General features: G+C 47.9%; 6 protein-coding genes across 6 annotated transcripts; 3 read left to right on the forward strand and 3 right to left on the reverse strand.

The window, feature by feature from the left end:
• Nucleotides 1-384: 384 nt before the first annotated feature.
• Nucleotides 385-5,142, forward strand: YALI1_B06028g (uncharacterized protein; the record flags this gene model as incomplete). Its single annotated transcript, XM_500497.4, has 2 exons — nt 385-728; nt 1,044-5,142. The coding sequence occupies 2 exons, from the start codon at nt 385-387 to the stop codon at nt 5,140-5,142; spliced, it is 4,443 nt and encodes a 1,480-aa protein (XP_500497.4).
• A 1,424-nt stretch (nt 5,143-6,566) lies between these two features.
• On the forward strand, nt 6,567-7,117 carry YALI1_B06089g (uncharacterized protein; the record flags this gene model as incomplete). The annotated part of the gene is made up of 2 exons (XM_068281975.1): nt 6,567-6,689; nt 6,767-7,117. 2 exons carry the CDS (start codon nt 6,567-6,569, stop codon nt 7,115-7,117), a joined length of 474 nt encoding a protein of 157 aa, XP_068138076.1.
• Nucleotides 7,118-7,643: 526 nt separating this feature from the next.
• YALI1_B06110g (uncharacterized protein) lies at nt 7,644-8,633 on the reverse strand (the record flags this gene model as incomplete). The annotated part of the gene is made up of 1 exon (XM_500498.3): nt 7,644-8,633. One exon carries the CDS (start codon nt 8,631-8,633, stop codon nt 7,644-7,646), a length of 990 nt encoding a protein of 329 aa, XP_500498.3.
• A 2,437-nt stretch (nt 8,634-11,070) lies between these two features.
• Nucleotides 11,071-11,529, forward strand: YALI1_B06134g (uncharacterized protein; the record flags this gene model as incomplete). The annotated part of the gene is made up of 1 exon (XM_068281976.1): nt 11,071-11,529. The coding sequence occupies one exon, from the start codon at nt 11,071-11,073 to the stop codon at nt 11,527-11,529; it is 459 nt and encodes a 152-aa protein (XP_068138077.1).
• A 53-nt stretch (nt 11,530-11,582) lies between these two features.
• YALI1_B06141g (uncharacterized protein) lies at nt 11,583-11,889 on the reverse strand (the record flags this gene model as incomplete). The annotated part of the gene is made up of 2 exons (XM_068281977.1): nt 11,583-11,772; nt 11,822-11,889. The coding sequence occupies 2 exons, from the start codon at nt 11,887-11,889 to the stop codon at nt 11,583-11,585; spliced, it is 258 nt and encodes an 85-aa protein (XP_068138078.1).
• A 27-nt stretch (nt 11,890-11,916) lies between these two features.
• On the reverse strand, nt 11,917-12,328 carry YALI1_B06146g (uncharacterized protein; the record flags this gene model as incomplete). The annotated part of the gene is made up of 2 exons (XM_068281978.1): nt 11,917-12,199; nt 12,246-12,328. The coding sequence occupies 2 exons, from the start codon at nt 12,326-12,328 to the stop codon at nt 11,917-11,919; spliced, it is 366 nt and encodes a 121-aa protein (XP_068138079.1).
• Between the last annotated feature and the right edge of the window lie 4,059 nt (nt 12,329-16,387).

The following is a 16,387-nucleotide window of genomic DNA, read 5'->3' on the forward strand; positions in this document are numbered from 1 at the left end:
AAACACCCGGAGACACCCGGAGACACCCAGAGACACCCAGAGACACCCGGAGACACCCGGAGACACCCGGAGATACCTACAAACACCCGGATTCTCGTCTTCTCCGTCACGTGACCACCCAGCCTCGCTCGCTATTTACGTCCTGGTTCTCGTGACCATGCACGGTTGTTATTATTATCTTCATTTGGGGTGCAACTTTATTGCCCTCGCTACAGTCTGTTTGGACGTTGCCGTTTCGGGAAAGTAGGTTGTGATAATAGGAGAGGTGCATGTTTACCAAAAAACAAGCGGTCAAGGTTTGCAACATCTCCATCTACGGAACCGACACAACTACCACCCGCTCGACGACCGCGTTAATTAGCCAATTCAGTACACATCTCAGCCATGGTCAAAAAGGGAGTGGCAAGCCGCTACTTGGAGACGCTGGGGGGGGCCGAGGCGCCTCCACAACCGCTACGACCGCGGTCCAACGCCCGAATCAACTCGGGCACGCTGAGGAACCAAAAGATTCTAAAGTCGTCGTCGACCAGCCATTTCCGCAACCTCGCCAACAACGACATTGAAAACCTGCGTCTGCCGGGCGTGACGGTGGACCAGGAAGACGTGATTGGTCTGCAGGGCCGGGTACGGTTGATGAAGCTGGAGGACGAGAAACACAACTGGATGGACATGCAGCGAAAAAACCTGGCTGCCTATGAGTATTTGTGCTATGTGGGGGCGTGCAAAGAGTGAGTTATGGGCAAAGTCCAAGTCGCATGAGCGAAGCGAATGTGACTGAAGTAAGTGGGATGGTGGAGTGGGTTTGGAGGGGGGAGCGAATTTGAGCGCATCTGATGGAGTGACAGTGAACCAGTCGCTCGTGGCTAGATCCCTTACAGGTGGACGTATATTTGATGTCAATCGACAGAGACATGGATAAACCACACCGTTTTTGCCCCTCCAGTGCCCCAAATCCACCTGATAACAATTCCAATCTGTCTGTTCCTTCTGTTACTTCTGACCTTCCTAACATCACCACTCCCGTGGAACTTGTACTAACTCAGATGGATTGAAGAAGTCACCCAGATGACTCTTCCTCCCGTTGTCCAACTCGAAGACTACCTTCGTAACGGTATTGCGCTCGCCAAAGTGACCCAGGCTGTCGCTCCACACCTTGTCAAACGAATCTACGAGGGACCCGGCCTTCAATTTCGACACTCGGAAAACATCAACTACTTTTTCGCCCTGGTTTCCGAGCTCGGCATGCCCGATCTCTTCACTTTCGAACTCACCGATCTCTACGAGAAAAAGAACATCCCTCGAGTCATCTACACAATTCACGCCATTGCCTACGCCCTCTACGTCGAGGGTGTGGCTCCTCCCATGAGCAACCTCGTGGGTAAGCTGGAGTTCTCAGACGAAGAGCTCGCCCGAACACAACGTGGCCTCGACAATCTCGGTGTCCGCATGCCCAATTTCTCGTCCATGAACAAGGAGCTCGGCATGGAGGAACAGACTCCCGAGCCGGAGCACGTGGAACCCGAGGAGAGCGAGGAGGAAATCATGGTCCGAGAATTGTGCGAGGCCAACGACAATATTGAGGAACTACAGTCTCTGTGCTTTGGTTACCTCGCCAGAAGGGAGTTCAACGATACCAAAAGACAGCTCAAGGAGGCTGAACAGTCCATTATTGCTCTCCAATCTCTGATCAGAGCTCTGGGACCCCGACAAACCTTTGTGGTTCAACAGGGAGCGGTCTCAAGATCTTCCTCCGACGTCACTAAGGTCCAGGCTCTTCTGAGAGGTTATTTGTCGAGAAAGCAGTTCCAAAAGACACTCGATCGACTCTCCTTTGCCGAGTCTCAGATTGTCACCCTTCAGTCTGTTGCTAGGGGCAACAAGGTGCGTGCAGGCGTCGTTCGACAGACGTCGTCACGTGATTTGGGCGACGTGACCACTCTTCAATCTATCATTCGAGGTTCTGTTGTCAGAAGAGCTATTTTGAAGACCAAGGCTGAGTTGGGCAACTGTTGTGACGCTATTTCTGAGCTTCAGGCGATTTCCAGAGGAAATTCGGTTCGAGAGGAGCTTGACAACATCGCTCGAGCTCTACAATCCGAGTCCCATGCAATCACAACCCTCCAGAGCGTCATTAGAGGCTCTCAAGTCCGGTCTTCCACCATTTCCACCTCCAATCACATGCTGGACATGTCTTCTGGAGTGATTGAATTGCAGTCGTTGATCAGAGGATGGATGGTGAGACAGGAGGTCGGTGCCAAGAGGGCTGCTTTGAGAGCTATCTCTGAGGACGTTTGCGAGCTGCAGTGCGCTGCTCGAGGAGGATTGGTCCGAAACGTAATCAACGAGAAGATGGCTGTGTTGAACGGTCAACATGGAGCTGTTCTGACTCTCCAGAGCGCGGTACGTGCTGGAATTGTTCGAAACCAGCTTGCTCGGTTCCATGAGCGGCTGGATAGAGCTTCTTCTTCCGTCACCAAGCTGCAGACGGTCATTTGGGGTGTTCTTGCCCGTTTCGATTACTCTCTCATGATCGAAGAGTTCCTTGACGAGGAGCCCAGTATCATTATGCTGCAGGCCGCATGTCGAGCAGCACTTGTTCGAACCAAACACAATGATCGAATGGCTCATTTCCACCGAAACATGGACAAGGTGATCAAGATCCAGTCGTACTTGCGAGCCCGAACCCAGGGAGATGCCTACAAGTCGCTGGTTTCTTCTCCAGACCCTCCTCTGTCGACTGTCAAGAAGTTTGTGCATCTTCTAAACGACTCTGACTTTGATTTCGAGGAGGAAGTGACTTTAGAGAAGCAGCGAAAGCAGGTGTCCGACGAGGTACATAAGAATGAGCAGCTGGAGCAGTTCATTCAGAACCTGGACGTTAAGATTGCACTGCTTGTGAAGAACAAGATCACCTTGGATGAGCTCATTCGAACTCGAAATAAGGGTGTTGCGGTTCCTCAGATTGACAATGGCGACGTTTTCAACCTCAAGGCACTCAACAAAACCTCAAGGCACCGTCTTGAGCTCTACCAGGGTTTCTTTTACCTTCTTCAGACACGGCCAACTTACTTGACCCGGTTGTTTGGTCGAATCTCCTCCACTCCAGAAAAGGACATGAAGAACGTGGAGACGCTGACCATGAACATTTTTGCACATGCTCAGAGACGCCGAGAAGAGTTTTTTCTGTTGAAGCTGATTTCGCGATCGGCGGCAGCTCACATTTCCACGTTGGACGCGTCCAAGAACATGGTCCGAGACAAGCACATGTGGCAGCGTCTGTTTGCGGCACTCAACCGAGGAGCTGCTCCCAAGAAGCTGCTCAAGTCTCTTCTCGGCCCTCACGTAAGCACCGTTGTTGACCAGCACATGCTGGACCTCGAGAGCGACCCCATTGCCATCTACCGATCTTTGATCAACCAGGAGGAGCTAGCCAGTGGCCGAACTTCTGCACGTGACCCCAACCTACCTGTAGATGAGGCTATCCAGGACCCCGAGACTCGACAGACGTTCATTGCCAACCTGCAGCGTCTTCGAGAGCTCACCTCCGAGTTTTTGCATACCATCGAATCATCTGTTCTTCAACTGCCCTACCATGTGCGATACGTTGCCCGAGAGTGTTACCGATCTGTGCAGAAGACGTTCCCCCACGAGTCTGAGGATCGCCACCTGGCCGTGATTGGAGTCGTTCTTGTCTCTCTGTTTGTCATTCCTCCCATTGTTGCTCCTGACGACTATGGAGTGTGTGAGTCTGCCATTGGACCTGCTCAGCGACGAAACCTCGGCGAGGTGGCCAAGATGCTGGCCCAGATTGCGTCTCTTCGGCTTTTCTCACGGGAGAACGTCTACCTCCAGCCTCTCAACGATTACATCAAGCAGACCCAGCCTCGAGTTCGGGCCATGCTCAAACTTGTTGTTGACGTCTGTGACCCGGAGCAGTACTATGAGACTTCCACGACTGACGATGTGACGGCCACCAAGCGTCCTACTTTGTTCCTGCGAACCAACGACATTTTTGTCATTCACAATCTCATCTGCAGAGAAATCGAGACCGTGGCTCCTGATGCCAAGGATCCTCTTCGAGAGGTGGTCACCGATATGGGAGCTCTGCCGTCTTCAGCTACCGAGGTGCTCAACATGGCTCGATTCACCGAAGTCAAGCTGGATCTGAACCCCATTTTCGCCAAGGGAGACGACTCTGAATCGGCCTACAATACCATGCTGGTCGAAACGAAACGGTACCTGTTGTACGTGATTCGAGTCCAGACCGGTGCCTCTCTTCTGGATATTCTGCTGGCTCCTGTCAACCAGTCTCATGAGGACAAATACAGAGCCATTCTGACCGAGGAGGCTATTGAGAGACGAAAGCGGGAATCTGAAGAGCAGATGACCAAGAGCACATCTTCGTCGCAGTCGTCGCGGTCGCTCCACCGACTCTGTAACTCGCCCTCGGAGCACCAGTTCTCCCAGATGACCTACAGAGACCTCAAGCTGCTGTCTCTGGAGAAGGTGATTGAGCTGGAGACTCTTGGGAAGATTTCCCGAGCCAACAACTACCAGGAGATTGTCAACTCCATTGCGCAGGATATCAAGACGAAGAAGAACCGACGTCTTGCTCGACATGCGGAGCTGGATTCTATTGCTCTAACTCTCCAGGGCCTGTCGGAGAAGGAAGCCTACCTGCAGTTGCAGCTCAAGAACTACAATGACTACATCGAGCAGGCCATGGCGACTCTTCAGACCAAGAAGGGCAAGCGAAAGGGTCTTGTTCTGCCCTTTACCAAGCAGTACTTCCATCAGAGAGAGCTGCAAAAGTCTGGCAAGGTGCCCAAGTTTGGCTCTTTTGTCTACTCTGCTCAGGCTCTGATGCAGAAGGGAATTCTTGTGGAGCTCAACGGATACCAGGACAAGGCCCAGGACAAGGTCATGTTCACCTTTTCGTCCGACGAGGTTGGAGTTTTTACAGTGGAGGCTGCCTACGGCGGCATTGCTCTTCCTGGAGCCACCACCACTCTGACTCTCGACGATCTGCTGTCACAGCAGTACAACAACCAGCAGCTGGTCAACCTGTTTGACGACATGGTCAAGATGAACACCAACTTGCTGCTTCATTTCATTTTCAGAAAGTTTTACCGCGACAACTAGACCTCGCACGACACGGCGGGAAGCGCCTTTTACATATCACCATACCCTTAATGTTATTGTTACAAGTACCGAGATTGGATGTAGATATGACCATCGAGGGGCGAATGGGGTCAGGTAGAAATCGTTTGCTTGGTCTTAGTTGTTTCCGTTCAGTATCAGGCAGGAGCGAGGGAAGTCCAAGAAGGTCCACACAGACCAGAGATGTTGCGGGTTACATGACTGTCTTGGAAAGTATTTTGACAGACAGAAAAGTTCACGTGTTCCCTTTGGGCTCATGTAGGTAGATTGACCGGCAGTTCTCTTCTCCAGTAAGGCTGCTCGTACCATCTCTAGCACCTGTCAGGTTCAACGTACGATGCCCGGATTGACACGGCACTTGAAAGGAGCATTGATGGGACTCAGGTAAACAGGAAAAGTTGGGATTCCAGATATATCAGAGGTTTTTGTCATTTCTATCAACTCCACTTTGGTCTATGAGCTCTATATTCCATTCTAACCTCATTGCAAGATCCAAAACAGCAACATGTCTATATACATACTGTACATATGGTGGAGTATCTTCAATAGTCGAAATTCGTCTTGTTCGTCCTGCTTGTCAATTTGTCGATTTGTTTCTACACCAGTGGCCAAGTCTTTCGATGCTGGTTGCTCCTAAATCACATCCTGTCAATGTCCTTGATCAACGCTCGCACCAGCAGAGATTGGCCTCTTCTAAACACTCTGAAACCGACTGAATCCGATTGAATGGTTCGAAACCAATAACAGTTTCCCGATTCTCTCACAGGTAACTTGCAATTTCGTTGGCCACGTGATCTGACTGTCGCCATTCAGCCCTTCTCTTCAGCATAGACATGCCGGTGGTGACAAAGCGCTCCAACTTGAGGAGACGTTGATTCGGAGTCCGCCACTCGGTTGCCAAATGACCATGTCTCACTCTGCCAAACTCCGATTTCTCCGACACATTCCTTATCTACCGCATCCGTTCACCAGCCGACTACAACTGCCGTTCACGAATACAAAGAAGACCACAATGGCCTGATGCCGGTGTCCACCACAATTGCGCCATATATCCATCAAGGCGTCAGACAGCAGAGATTTCTATTAATATCTGCCCCACTTGAACGTCGACACGAAGTAGCTGGATCGTTGCTTTTTCCGTTGCTTTTGTAGCTACATTGTGTGGCCATCGTTGCAGGTACGGCTTAGATCTAGCTGTGGATAAATCCCTCAGCTGGTTTGGCAGCTGACCAGAAGCATACAAGTTGTACGATAACTACTGATATCGGTAGGAGCACTTTACTGTACGTGAGAGACACGTCCACATCTATCTTGTGGACCACCATCTATCTCACAGACCACCATCTATCTCACAGACCACCAACGATCTACTATCGAACGCACATGACGGTGTCGAAATACTCAAGATGGCTCCGAATCAACCGCTGAAAAGCCCAATCGTATTCTCCAGATGCCACCATTCCATTATCGCCTCCATTTCCGCAAATCTCTTCCTGGATCCACCTCTGTTCACTGTTGGCTCAAAGTTGGTTGACTCATCCCAATCTGCACAAGAATCCGCAATATGAAAATCCCATGATGTCATACCCCGCTACCCCTCCGTGAGTTCGGCTTTTGCCCTCTTTCCGCCTGCATTTCTTTTTTCTTTTTCCCCGAATCGACGCCCAGATTGCTCGGTATTTTCTTTTGGCAGCCTTGTATGTGTCTATGTGTGGCGCAGTGCTGGAAGAATTGTGGCTCAGTCGAGGCTCACCTGTTGATTACCGAAATGCTATTTGCGCGCCGCAGGACCTCGGCTTTTGACCAGAGAAGCAGAGATGGAGACCGACAGGTTCGAGGCGGTCTACGAAAAATCAGGCCGTTTTTAATCCATTTTACTAATTTTCTCAAAGTCATGAGTCATGAGTCCAATTTTTTTTCTGTTTTTCTGCTAGTTTTCTATTCCCGAATTTATTAATTTTCAAATTTCCTAATTTCCTAATTTCTCAATTTATTATTTTCTTCAATTTCAGTAATTTTTAAATTCTACCCCGAATAAAACACCCAATCCAAACCATTAACTCTCGCTAAAATGCCACTAAAAACTCATCGCATCTCATCGCCGCCAAAAGTTGCGCAAACATCTATTTCAGGAAAGTGGCCCAGGCTATGTTTGCGAGTGGATCGCGTAAATGCCCCCATTTGATAAAGAGGCAGGATTAGCCGAACAATTGACATGGGTGCATATACTCGCATATTTTATGCACACACTGCATATTTCGGGAAATATTTCACGATAAGCGGACCGGCGAAAAACGGCGAAAAATAAAATAGTAAATAAATAAAAACAAAATGACGGAAAAACAAACAAAAAACAACGGGTTACCCAGAAACCAATTCAGGAGAATAAATAATGCAATTATGCTAGAATAAATATAAATATCACGTGACAGAAGGGTCACATTTTGGGTGCTGTAACAGCCCCCCCCTTCATGGACGCAAAACTACATGGGAACCAGGGCATAACCCATGCAATCTCGCTTGGACTTTGCGCAATTGAAACAGGAGGGTTTGGCCTCATCGCACTTGATGCGACGCTTGCGGCACGTCATACAGCCCGTCTTGGTCCGTTTTCGCACCTGACGCTTGTGCATCTTCTGCTTGAGCTCGTGGGAGGGCGCCAGGCCCACCATTTGAGGCTGGTTGTCCCAGTGGTAGTGCTGGGGCGGTGACAAGGACGCTTGTCGATAGCCATGGGGGTAGTATTGTTGCTGTTGTTGCTGCTGGTGCATCTGCTGCTGTTGCAACTGTTGTTGGATATGCTGCTGGTGGAGATGGAGGTTCTGGGGCATGTTCTGGGGCATGTTTTGCGACAAGACCCCAAAGTACTCCTTTTCGGTCGAATTGCGTCGCGAAGCCTCGGGAGTGTATAGAGGAGTCAGCATTGTGGTCGGAGCGTGAGGTACCGACGTAGGATACGTCTGCTGGGGGTGCTGATGCTGAGAGAGAGTTACCATGGGTGGCGAGGTGGCGGGGCTATCGAGCTGAGTCGCGGGACTGGCAGGGAGCTCCGAGGGAGTGGGAGTTGGAGGGTTCATTGAGGGGGGAGTTGGTGCCGAGTAGGGAATTTGATAGAGGTTGACCGTGTTGGTGATATGACTGGGGTTGCTAACAACTTGGCCAGTGTTGTGGGCGACATTGCCAACGTTGTGAGTGGCATTGCCAACGTTGTGGGTGACATTGCCAACGTTTGGGGTCACCTTGGTCATGTTGTGGACCACCTTGGTCATGTTGTGACCAGGGACAGACGCCGGTTTCGTGTCAAACGAATACTGAGAGAGACCATTCCCTCCAGATCCGCCCACGGGAACAGGAAGATGGGTGTATGTCAAGTGCGAATGGGTATGGGGAGCCGTCTGTTTCTGGGTCTGGGCCACGGGATTCATGACGGGCTCAGGCAGGTTGAGAACCGATAGAGAAGGCAATGACGTCATTGTGAGGAATTGGAGAGGAGTGATTTAGGCGGATCCAGGGGGACACTCAACATATATATATATAACCCCACAGAGAGATGGAGTGGATACATGACGCTTTTTTTTTGTCTCGCGTTTGGGCCCATTTTTCAGTTGTATAATGGGTTTAATTCAGCTTCTTTGTTTCGCTTATACATACAATCTGACCCATGCCTGCATCAGGTGCAAATAGGGTTACGGTTAGACGTATGGTTACGGTTCGTTGCTCTAGAAATTAGGGTTTGCATAAATGAAAAATCAAACGGGCAGGTTTCGGCAATACGGAAGTGGCACACACACAAATATGTGAGGCCCGCGTGCATTTTTCCCCGCCGGAAGAAAACCCCCGACGGTCACGTGGCGATCACGTGAGATCGGGAAATCGGGGGTGTTGAACGTCTACACGTGACGACATGTCGGCGGATCTACCACGAACTAACGAGCTAAATAGCCACAGATGGTCGGAGGTTTTGGTCCTACATTTCGGCAAGCTAATTTCGGGCCGAAGGTTCACGCTTCTTGAGTGTGCATGAGGGTGCAGATGGGTGCATATTGTGCATGAGGGTGCAGGAGTGCATTTGCTGGCAGGAGAATTGGCGAGTATTCCACACCTTGCCTGTGTGGAATATTATACGGGGTGATTGGGCGGTTGACATAATGGCAGATGTGGAATAAAATAAAAATAAAAATAAAAATAAAAATAAAAATAAACATAAATAAGTTCTGGATTCGTGGTGCTTGGCGACCTCCCCAAGTGTGGTTCTGCGTCAGATCAGCCCATATCACCACGGTGGTACAAGTAAGTGTTTGGGAGACAATGGAATAAAAGAGGAACTGGGAAATGAATTATAAAGAAATGGAAAATAATGGGTATGTAAATGGAAATGATTGTTTGGAAAATTTGGGGCTGATATTGATTGTTGAACCCCTCAAATTGTGTGATATTGGGAGGTGAGACCTGGTGAGACATTTACCAGAGAGGCAATTACTGCTGGGATTTGATTTATTGATAATTGTTTTATTTGATTTATTGGTAATTGTTTTTGTTTGATTTATTTCGTTTATTTGATTTATTTCGGTTATTTGATTTTTCCTTTCTTAATTGTCAATTCTTTTAAAACAGGCTGGAAAAAAGCCGAAACTTGAGTCGAAAATCAGGGCGGCACACAAAGAGATATACGCAATGAGGAACAAGTTCGACTACATTGTACAAGAGCCGGTATTTTATTGTGTTGCGATTCAATTGGTATGTATTGAAACAAGTGCAAGTGTGCGTGAGACAAGTGATTTGAATGGAAGGAATGGGGGATGTGGAATTATTTTTGGGCATCTGAATTATTGAGAAAACTGGAATGAGAGCACTGGAATTGGAGAGCTGGAATGGGAGAACTGGAATGAGAGAACTGGAATTATTTATTTTCTCAGAGTCTCAATTTTTCATTTTCGAAATCTCCATCTGAATGTCTGAATAAAAGTTGAAAATTAACGGATGAGTTTGGGTGAATTTCTGAACGGGGTTATCTCTGCCGCCCTACAAGTAGCACCCTCGTAGGAGTTGCGCCAATGTGTTATTATTCAGGCGGTTCATTTGGTCAATTGTCTGAACTGTCTCAATTATTTATTTATTTGCCTGATTCATCTCCTCGCGACGGTTGATAATTGCCATCAAATAAAAACAAAGACTTTTGCTAAGGGGCTGAGAAGAGTGGGATACAGGAGCCCAAACTGGGATCTAGAGCCCGTGGAGAGACCAAACAAGTTCCAATGTGCCCAGAAACGCGCTGCGAACCTAGCGGTCAAGTCCACATTTTCTCTGTTTCTCTGTAGCATTTTCTGTCGCCAGTCTCGTCTGGTCCTACGGTCTACTCTTACTGCAGTCCTGTCTATTCTCCACATAACAAAGAGACAAAGCCCAGGAGGCACCAGTGCAGAAAGTTGTGGTGAATGTGGCTGGTGAGATCATGTGTTGGGGCTCCGCATCTCCGGCTGGTATTTCCGGGTTCACAGCGGCGATTTTGGGGCTCGGGTCCACGTTGGTGAGACTAGTTGGGGTACTTGGGCTTACCGAGACTCGTTTCGGACAAGAAATTTGGACTCATCGAGACCCGTTTGGGACCCCAGGACGTGGTAATGGTCAATAACCACCTTCGACGCCCCTCTTGATCCACTCGCGGCGCCGGCAAACAAGCGTCCTCGATCCGGCAAGCGAGAAAACAAGCAAACTCCAAGCGAGGGTCAGCAAGCGAGGGTTAGCGACAAGCGAGAGTTAGCGAACCGGAGGCTACGAAACTGGGTTGGTTGTTGGTTTCTCTGCTCGTCCGATTTTTGTTCAACCCCATGAACCCGAGTGAAATCTGTCACACTCACGTTTGCACTTCATTTCACCGTATACGCTTTAATCCCACATCTTGGCTTTGTAATGGGGTTGATCGAATTGCTTTTTTGCTGGTTTTGTCCTTTTGCGCTTCTGGGTCCTTCTTTGTTGTTTTTTTATGCCCTTTTTCTAGGCCTTTTGCCCTTTTTTAGGCCCTGTTTCGCCCTTCTTTTTGCCCTTTTTATTTTTACCCTTTTTTTCCCTTTTTATTTTCCCCCTTTTTGTTTTTCCCCTTTTTATTTTTACCCTTTTCTTCTCGTATGCCCTCACTCGACGCAAGAACATGCACCGGGCCCTTTGCCAGCCCTAGAAAGTGCAGACGTGGCAGATTGGGCAGGGAGACAGTTGCCAGGCTCCGGCGTTGCTCCCGGGGCTCAATCGAACGAACAGCACGGCTTTCGGGACCGAAATTGGGGCTGGAAACGTCTTTTCATCCCAGCGAATGTGGTTCTCGGTTGGCTGAGATTCAAACTGTGGAAACCAACTCCATCGGGTTGGTGGTGAGCAAGTTTCGCAGAATTAAAACAAGAAAAGCCTTGCCTTGCCTTGCCTTGCCGTCATGTACAGTATGGTTGGCACGAATGATGAGACGTGAGGCGTGAGGCGACGTGAGACGTGAGACGAGTGACGAGTGACGAGTGACGAATGACGAGTGACGAATGACGAGTGACGAATGACGAGTGACGAATGACGAGTGACGAATGACGAATAACGAATGACGAATGACAAAGGACAAATGACAAACTACTCTTCCACTCCAGCGAGCTCCCCTACTCTTCCACGAAAACTCTCCTACTCTTCCACGAAAACTCTCCTACTCTTCCACGAAAACTCTCCCTCCTCTCCCGCCCCAGCAAACTCCATACTGTATCCGCACTCCCCTCCACCCACTCATACCGAAGTCGTAACGGAAGAGATCAAAAGCCGAATCGTCTCAGCGGCTAAAGTGCGCACATCCACAGGTACGGTAATGTACGCATAATGTGTTGAGAAGTACAGTATGAACAAGTGGTGGGGACTGACGTTAGCACAAGGGATGAACGATACAAATGAGCGATACAGATGAACGATACAATAGATTGGGGCGGTCACCGGTGAAACTTTGGTCGACTCTTCCCCCAATTTATTGGCATTGCTTTTTTCATTGCTCCGATCCAGGAAGACTCTACACCTGCTAAAGATCGAACAGCCGTGTCACAAATCGTTGGCAAATGAATGACGTCACAGCGAATCCGATCAAGAGAAAAGAGCAAAAACTAAGGAAGAAACGAAAAAACAATGTCGGATACACACACTCCTCCATACGCAAACGCCCCTTTTACTGTATGGAACTGCAGTAGATCCACTGTGCGTGTAAGGTCATTTGGTTGAGTTTTGGTTGGGGGGAGAGTGGGTTGAGCTGTGGTCTTTCAATCGTCCATGGTCCATTGTTCATGGTCCATGGTACATCTTCCATCTTCTATCGTCCATCGTCCATCGTCCATCGTCCATCGTCCATCGTCCATTTATTTCCCCTTTTTCCCATTTATCAATCACCGCCCCAAAGTTCAACCCGCATGCAAAAAACGGCAGACCGCTGCATACAATGGGCCAATTGTGTCGTCAAGACATTAATTCATTTTAGTCTTATTTTTTTTTCTTTTCGATCAATAAGATTGAATTTTGTGGAGATCTCACGATACGGTAGGACGGTAGGACGGTGGCGATCGAGGAGTGGAACATGGAACATGGTGATGGGGCAGGCGGACGTCACGTGACCACCCGAAATGGGGCCCTCGATCTCAATTTCTTTTTGCTTGCTCTAGACCACTGGGGGCGTTGTTTGAGTGGCCAAAGCTGCATGAGACACACCATCTGTATTTTTTGATTTTTTGATTTTTTAATTCTTCAATTTTTTTGATTTTGATTTTATGATTTTGATTTTATTTTGATTTTGATTTTGATTTCGATCTTTTGACCTTTATTTTTTGTTCTTTATTGCGTCCAGTCAACCACAGCCTGTATAAATGCAGACCTTGTCTGAGCTTCTCAAACAGGTAAAAAACGGAGGTTTGGACCCCGGAAAAGGACAAACGATCCCAAACGAGCATTCTCGAAGAAAACATACGATGAGGCCATTCTGGTCAGCTGTTCGGTTACCTGTTCGGTTACCTGTTCGGTTAATTGCAGCTGGAATTAAGCGAGCGGGATACGGCCGCGGTCATATCGTACAATTCCACGACGGAAAGAGGTGGTCTAATGACTGACGATCTCAGTCTCCATGTCGGATATATAAGATTCAACGGGTGTCAATTAGAGAATCAGTGTACTTTGGCAGAGCCGGGTTGAGATTCGGGAGGCGGGGGCAACAACCGGGGTTGTCTTTTTTTTTTTTTTTTTTTTTTTTTTTTTTCCAATTATCCTATCCATCATATATTTAAAATGATTCTTCTTAAATTTTTATTTACCCAATTCCATCTCATACTTCTCTTGATTTTCCCCAATTATCCCATATTTCTCTTGATTTTCCCCAATTATCCCATATTTCTCTTGATTTTCCCCAATTATCCCAAATTTCTCCTGATTTTCCCCAAATATCCCCAATTATCCCCCATTTATTCCACCAATTTCAAATCGCCTCCGTAATTGCTTTTTCCCGTATTCCCATGTCTTGGATCTGCCACAGTTTAATATCCATGAGACCGCACACAATAGGATTATGACGGGACCCTCGCCCCTGTACGCCGAGGCCCTCGGAGTCGCTGAACCAACAGAAATCTCGCCCCCAGAAACATTTTTAACCACCTTTTTAGGCCAGGCACAAGTCTCGCGTAAACCGCATTAGCTAAGCCGAACCTCACGAGTTGCCAGATCCGTCCAATCGCTAAACATGCAAGCAACGCCCACTGGGCCCTGGAGTCTCTCGCTTCAGGGCCCGGATAAGCGGAACCAGCAGCAAGCAGACGTTTGGCGAACGCGACCTTTTTTTTCTTTCTTTTCTTTCTTCTCTTTTTCTGTTTTTTTCCTCTCCCTTTTGTCTTTGGGCCCTCACCCGTATTATCACGTATAGCTCTGCCGTATTGGGGACAATAAAAAAAGACTTTTGCTCAAAAAAACGGGCCCAAACCCAAAAGAAGCAAGCGACAGACCATCGGCGATTGGAGAAAATAACAAGGAAAAATGATACCCCCACGCGACAAGTTCCGTCACGTGATTCTATTTTTTCTCCATTTTACCGTTATTTTTATCCGAAAATAGCTTTTCTCAAGCTGTTTCGGAGCACCTTTTTATGTTTGCACCTCCTTCTGTTCCTCTCCACATATTTGCAAAACTAAACTCCAATATTTCCCAAAGCCCTATTTCCAAACTCTGTATCTATTTTTTTTTATACGGCTCACCCTGTCGATCTTGCAGGCAGTTCGGCAGGGTTATGTTATGTGGTTGGTGTGGTTTGTTGTTGGATTTGGCGGGGATTTATCCATCCCGTTTTTTGATCCATTCCATTTTCCATTTTCTCCGATTTTTATATAAATCTTTTTATTTTCCATTTTCTTGATTTTATTTCCATTTTGTATGTATTGTATTTTTTTGTATTGTATTTTATTTTATCACTCTACCAAAAACCGATCTAAATTAGTCCAAATATCGTACCCCCTAACACCTCGCTTAGACCAACGGCCAAGGTACAGACTATAGGCGCTCCACACGCGGGTATTCGGCCAGATTTGCACCTCGAAACGTGGGCATGATCCATTCTTGGTGGGCTTCCAGAGAGAGAGACTGTGGTTTTTGTTTGGTTTGTATTGTTTTGTTTTTTTGTTTTGTTTTTTTGTTTTGTTTCGTTTTTTGACAGCTACAATTCCTTGAAAATAACACCAAACCAATGGAGTTGACGGAATGGATATATTGCAGTGAGCAGGACAGCTCCAACACAACATGTCTCCAACAACCCCGTGAAGACACTGTGGAGTCGCGAAAACTAGCTGAACCGTATTTTATTTTTTTGTGCGGCTGAGTTAAAAATACGAAGTGTGGGTAAAAGGTACGAGTTGCGAGTTACAACGTCATCAAGAGGAGCTCCACAGTGTTTCTAAAGTCTTTAGGCGGTTGTCTTTGTTTCTGAAGTCTTTAGACAGTTGTCTTTGGACGGTTGTCTGATGACGCGTGTCTTTGAACGGCCCGAATGTTGCACTTTTGCCGGTCAATGCTTAATTGCAATTTAAGGCGAATTTACGTTAATTATTTGAGATCAGCAACACTTGATTGCCACAAACGTTTCAGATGCCGGAGGGTGGGGGGGAAGGGAGCTTTCGAGTGGATTGTTGGTATTTGTGAGGGCCGCTTATTTGGATCATGTTATTTTACAGTATTACATATTATTTGCAGGATTATATTATTTGCAGGATTATATTATTTACAGGTTTTGTTATTTAAACTACTATATTATTTACACTAGTATATTTTCGATATTTCAAATGTGTAAATTAAATTTGAAAATGGTGGGAATCCAAAGGAGTGGGAAATGGAAAGGTGGAAAATAATTATTCCAGCCGTGCAGTATTCTAGCCGTGCATTCCAGCCTTGGGTTATTTTCGCTTTTCGCACATACGACAAGGCTCCGATGATATTGCCCATGCCACCTGTCTGCTCCCGTTTCCGGGCTTGGGCCCCTGTAGGACTTGTGTGTCATATTGCAAAAAGCAGTAGTGATCGCCGAACCTAGTCAGACTTTCTGCATTAGCGAGTTGCGGAGGTTTTGGAGTTGACACAAGATCCGCAGCCAAAGACGGGCCAAACGGAGTTGGATCATCTGAGACACCTGGGGAAATGCGGCAGTGGATCGTGTCTGATTCAGGCACTTACAGCGGGGTGGAGCCGGGGTGGAGCCGGAGAGATGGAGCGATGGAGCGATGGGGCGAGATGGAGCAAGAGTGGAGACTGGCGGAGAAGGCGGAGAAGGCGGAGAGCGGAAGAGGCGGAGAAGGCGGATGCGGGATGCCGATCAATGGGTCTTTCACCGCCACAACGACTCGGTCGACGCAACGCCCCTGTCTGTCAGTATCGCCGCCACAAACACGGTCTCACGCCAGGGTCCAAGTGACACCCTGCACAACTCTGCAGCCTGTCATTTCTCTCAGGTGTCATTTCTCTCAGGTGTCATTTCTCTGTGGTGTCATCAGTCAAGGAGCGGTGGTGGTGAAGAGAGTAGAATGTGGTATGAATAGGGAGTGGTAAGTACCTTACGTCCGACCATTCAAGTGCCCATAATCTGCTCTGACTACACAAAAGGAAATGCTCAGTCCAACCTCTTAGGATCACGTGTTCGCCATCCCCTTCGCCATCCCCTTTGCCACACTCGCCTAGTCTACAACGACATTGTTCT

This window comes from Yarrowia lipolytica, chromosome 1B, assembly GCF_001761485.1.
Source record: "Yarrowia lipolytica chromosome 1B, complete sequence".
In the NCBI taxonomy this organism is placed as follows: Eukaryota; Fungi; Ascomycota; class Dipodascomycetes; order Dipodascales; genus Yarrowia; species Yarrowia lipolytica.